At 52.3% G+C, this 4983-nt stretch overlaps 1 protein-coding gene across 1 annotated transcript in view; it reads left to right on the top strand.

Annotated features, from left to right (window-relative positions):
• LOC310824502 (M-protein, striated muscle-like) overlaps positions 1-4636 on the top strand; it is a gene marked incomplete at its 3' end in the record, with an annotated part of 6556 nt that extends 1920 nt beyond the window's left edge. The window contains exons 4-9 of the mRNA XM_083697762.1: positions 246-409; positions 2413-2449; positions 2572-2594; positions 2685-2740; positions 4088-4248; positions 4360-4636. Coding sequence (XP_083553888.1) covers positions 246-409; positions 2413-2449; positions 2572-2594; positions 2685-2740; positions 4088-4248; positions 4360-4636 — 718 coding nt within the window. The remainder of the gene's footprint in view (positions 1-245; positions 410-2412; positions 2450-2571; positions 2595-2684; positions 2741-4087; positions 4249-4359) is intronic.
• Between the last annotated feature and the right edge of the window lie 347 nt (positions 4637-4983).

The following is a 4983-nucleotide window of genomic DNA, read 5'->3' as shown; positions in this document are numbered from 1 at the left end:
ACACGATTACACACATTCATCCCACAAAGCTTCCTGTTACCCAACATACCTTGCTTGGTACCTAGATAGATCTGTGTCCTGTGATTGGCTTTATTTCTCCAGGTTCGTCTCATTGAGAGAGAGAGAGAGAGACCTGTACACACACACACACACACACATACATACAGTAGAACAATTACATAAAGAAACACAAACGTCTAAACTAAAACCAGCTGTCCTCATGACCGTTACCCTTCCCCCCCCAGGGACAGTAAGCTGTCTGCCTCTGAGAAGATGGTGGTCGGGGGCTCCCCCGCCATGGCGACCCTGGAGGTGGTTGAGCCCGTGGACAGGGACCAGGGCGTCTACACCATGGAGATCTCCGACGCTGACAAGACCTACACCCGGAAACTGGACCTGTCTGGAGATGGTAGGGCTGACACCATGTCCACCTGAACACCAGAACACAATAGTCCTACTGAACACCAGAACACAATAGTCCTACTGAACATTATCAATCAATGAATCAAGTTTATTTGTATACCACCAGGGTAGAGGGTGGAGTAGATTCAGACTGGACCAGGGTGGAGGGTAGAGGGTGGAGGAGACTCAGCCTGGACCAGGGTGGAGGGTAGAGGGTGGAGGAGACTCAGCCTGGACCAGGGTGGAGGGTAGAGGGTGGAGGAGACTCAGCCTGGACCAGGGTAGAGGGTGGAGGGTAGAGGGTGGAGGAGACTCAGCCTGGACCAGGGTGGAGGGTGGAGGGTAGAGGGTGGAGGAGACTCAGCCTGGATGAATTCAGGAACAGGAGTAGGTTTGAGGCTCCGAGCCCCTCAAGATCAGCACAAAGAGGACAACACAAGATTAGAGGCTGCTGCAAAGTGAAACACTGACACTTTAAACAGCAGGAGAGAATCAGCGTGAAGCAGGTGGCCTGAGGCCCCGGGACGTCTAAGGGACATCTAAAGGACGAGGCCAGCGCCACTTACAGAATCGTCCTACTGAACAGAATAGTCTGACTGAACAGAATAGTCCTACTGAACAGAATAGTCTGACTGAACAGAATAGTCTTCATTCTCCAGGAACCTTGAACGATCGCAGCGTCATGGCAACAGCTAATAATAGAAGAGGCTATGACTCACATACATCCACAATATATCCATAATAACCATGTCTACTCACATACATCCACATGCATCCATAATCATGTGTAAATATACACTGGGTTTCCCTGCCTATTCCCAGGGGAGGGAGGAGGAGGAAAGAGAGAGAGGGAGGAGGAGGAGGGGGAGGAGGAGGAGGAGGAGGAGGAGGAGAGAGAGAGAGAGGGAGGGAGGGAGGGAGGAGGAGAGAGGGAGGGAGGAGGAGGAGGAGGAGAGAGAGAGAGAGAGAGGGAGGGAGGGAGGAGGAGGAGGAGAGAGAGAGAGGGAGGGAGGGAGGAGGAGGAGGAGGAGAGAGAGAGAGAGAGAGATTTTTTTAGGCCCAAACAGAACAACATAAACAACAAAATAATGAGGTATGATATTATTATTATTATTATTATTATTATTATTATTATTATTATTATTATTATTATTATTATTATTATTATAACAATATGCCTGGTATGACTTCAAGACAGACAGACCAGACTGACCCAGACCAGACTGACCCAGACTGACCTAGACCAGACCAGACCAGACAGACCTAGACCAGACTGACCCAGACTGACCTAGACCAGACCAGACAGACCTAGACCAGACTGACCTAGACCAGACTGACCCAGACCAGACTGACCCAGACCAGACTGACCCAGACTGACCTAGGCCAGACCAGACAGACCTAGACCAGACTGACCCAGACCAGACTGACCCAGACTGACCTAGGCCAGACTGACCCAGACTGACCTAGGCCAGACCAGACAGACTGACCTAGGCCAGACCAGACCAAACAGATTGACCTAGACCAGACCAGACCAGACAGACTGACTGACCGAGGCCAGACCAGACCAGACCAGGCAGCCTGATCTAGACAAGACCAGACCAGACCAGACCAGACCAGACTGATCTAGGCCAGACCAGACCAGACCAGGCAGACTGACCTAGGCCAGACCAGACCAGACCAGGCAGCCTGATCTAGACAAGACCAGACCAGACCAGACTGATCTAGGCCAGACCAGACCAGACCAGACAGACTGACCTAGGCCAGACCAGGCAGACTGACCTAGGCCAAACCAGACCAGACCAGACCAGACCAGACCAGACCAGACCGGACCAGACCAGACCAGACTGATCTAGGCCAGACCAGACCAGACCAGACTGATCTAGGCCAGACCAGACCAGACCAGACAGACTGACCTCGGCCAGACCAGACCAGACCAGACCTCTGCCTGGGGTGTATTATTATTATTATTATTATTGTTAATTATAATAATGTGTGTTTCCTCTGTTGCAGTCTATGAGAAGGCCTACGCTGAGTTCCAGAGGCTGAAGTAAGATCATCACATTATGTGTGTGTGTGTGTGTGTGTGTGTGTGTTTCAGTGATGTATGAATGTAGACCAGGGCAGCTGAGGTGATGAAGTCAGTAACACTGCTCCTCTGTTCTGTTTCAGGGCAGAAGCATACGCAGAGAAGAGTGAGTACAGACTTCCTCCAAGTGATGATGTATGATATCTATATCATGTGATGATATATAATATGGAATGTTTGTGACGTGTCCCCTCAGACCGAGGGAAGGTGGTTGGCGGTCTGCCTGACGTGGTCACCATCATGGAGAAGAAGGTAAGAGAGAAGGTTTATTCTGGAACAGGTCCTAGATCTGTAGGACTGCTCAGAAGAACGTTAGAACACTAGAACACTACAACGTTGGAACATTAGAGCATTAGAACAGTCGAACATTATAATGTTAGAACATTCGAACTGGTCAATAGGACATTAGAATATTGGAACTGGTTGGTATTAGAACATTAGAACAGCCCAGCAGAACATTGAGAGCTCTGTGGGATTCCTGGTATTCTACAGAGCCCTAGAGAACCCAAGCAGGGAGAGGTTGGACAACACCAGAGTGTTCTAGACTCAGACCAGAGTGTTCTAGACTCAGACCAGATGATCTAGATCATATCTGCTTTAGTACGGGGTATGAGATACAGACTGAGGCTGGGGTATGAGATACAGACTGAGGCTGGGGTATGAGATACAGACTGAGGCTGAGGCTGAGGCTGGGGTATGAGATACAGACTGAGGCTGAGGCTGAGGCTGGGGTATGAGATACAGACTGAGGCTGAGGCTGAGGCTGGGGTATGAGATACAGACTGAGGCTGGGGTATGAGATACAGACTGAGGCTGAGGCTGAGGCTGGGGTATGAGATACAGACTGAGGCTGGGGTATGAGATACAGACTGAGGCTGGGGTATGAGATACAGACTGAGGCTGGGGTATGAGATACAGACTGAGGCTGGGGTATGAGATACAGACTGAGGCTGGGGTATGAGATACAGACTGAGGCTGGGGTATGAGATACAGACTGAGGCTGGGGTATGAGATACAGACTGAGGCTGGGGTATGAGATACAGACTGAGGCTGAGGCTGGGGTATGAGATACAGACTGAGGCTGGGGTATGAGATACAGACTGAGGCTGAGGCTGAGGCTGAGGCTGAGGCTGAGGCTGGGGCTGAGGCTGGGGCTGGGGCTGGGGCTGAGGCTGGGGCTGAGGCTGAGGCTGGAGCTGAGGCTGGGGCTGAGTCTGAGGCTGAGTCTGAGGCTGAGGCTGTCGCTGGGGCTGAGGCTGAGGCTGAGGCTGAGGCTGAGGCTGGGGCTGAGGCTGAGGCTGAGGCTGAGGCTGAGGCTGAGGCTGAGGCTGAGGCTGAGGCTGAGGCTGAGGCTGTCGCTGGGGCTGGGGCTGAGGCTGACGCTAGCGGAGATGCAGCCAAAGGTCACGTCTCCCCCAAACGCCACAGCGTCCTCGTCTGAGCTGTGATTGGTTGTTCCACCCCGGGCCACGGGCGGGCCTGGGAGAACACATGCTCCTCCTTGTTGCTGTTTGTTTATTTATCTTTTATGGATTTTATTTATTCATATCAGCAGTGAAGAGCAGACCGGGCGTGTGTGTGTGTGTTCCTCTCCTCCAGACCCTGAGTCTGACCTGCACGGTGTGCGGCGACCCCAAGCCCCAGGTCACATGGTGTAAGAACAACCAGGAGGTGGAGCCTGATGACCAGTATGTTGTCTCTCTGGATGGGAAGTTCGCCAGTCTGACCATCAAGGGAGTGACTCTAGAGGACTCTGGCAGGTACGCAAGTGTGTGTGTGTGTGTCTGCTATATGTCTGTGTGTGTGTGTGTGTGTGTGTGTGTGTGTGTGTGTGTGTGTGAGGACAGTAACAGGACGTGATGTGGTCTCAGGTACACGATGACGGTGCAGAACCGGTTTGGTGGCGAGGCGGTGGACATCGTGGTCAGCGTCTACAAACACGGAGACAAGATCCCAGAGGCCCGCCCCGCCCTCACCCCGAAGACCATCATCCCCCCCAGAGGGCCAATAGAGATCCCCGGCCCCAAGCCCAGCCCCGCCCCCCCCGCCGGGGCCAAGACCCCCACCGCCCCCAAGGCAGCAGTCAAAGCCCCCAGCCCCGCCCCCCCCCGCAGCATGAAGTCACCCACCCCCAGCAGGAAGAAGTAGTAGTAATAATATAATAATAATCAACTTTATTTATATAGCACCTTTTTAAAACAGTGTTACAAAGTGTTACAAATAAAAACAAAAATCTGAGTAGAAAACAGTAAAACACAAGTTTTAAGAAGAAAATTAAAAGAAAATACAGATCGAATATCCTAGGTAGACGCCTAACCCCTCCCCCTGGTCCTGACCCCGCCCCTGGGCCTGACCCCGCCCCTGGGCTCCTCCCATAGAGTTTCTCCACCAGAGGGCACCCTCCTCTCACTCCTCTAGGAGTTAATACCTCTATGGTCTCTCCTCACAGGAACACAGAGTTACCTAGAGGGCAGCATCTGTCCACGAGGGAGGGA

Source organism: Argentina silus, assembly GCF_951799395.1.
Source record: "Argentina silus genome assembly, contig: scaffold_392, whole genome shotgun sequence".
Classification (NCBI taxonomy): domain Eukaryota; kingdom Metazoa; phylum Chordata; class Actinopteri; order Argentiniformes; family Argentinidae; genus Argentina; species Argentina silus.
This window is presented reverse-complemented; position numbering and strand designations above follow the sequence as displayed.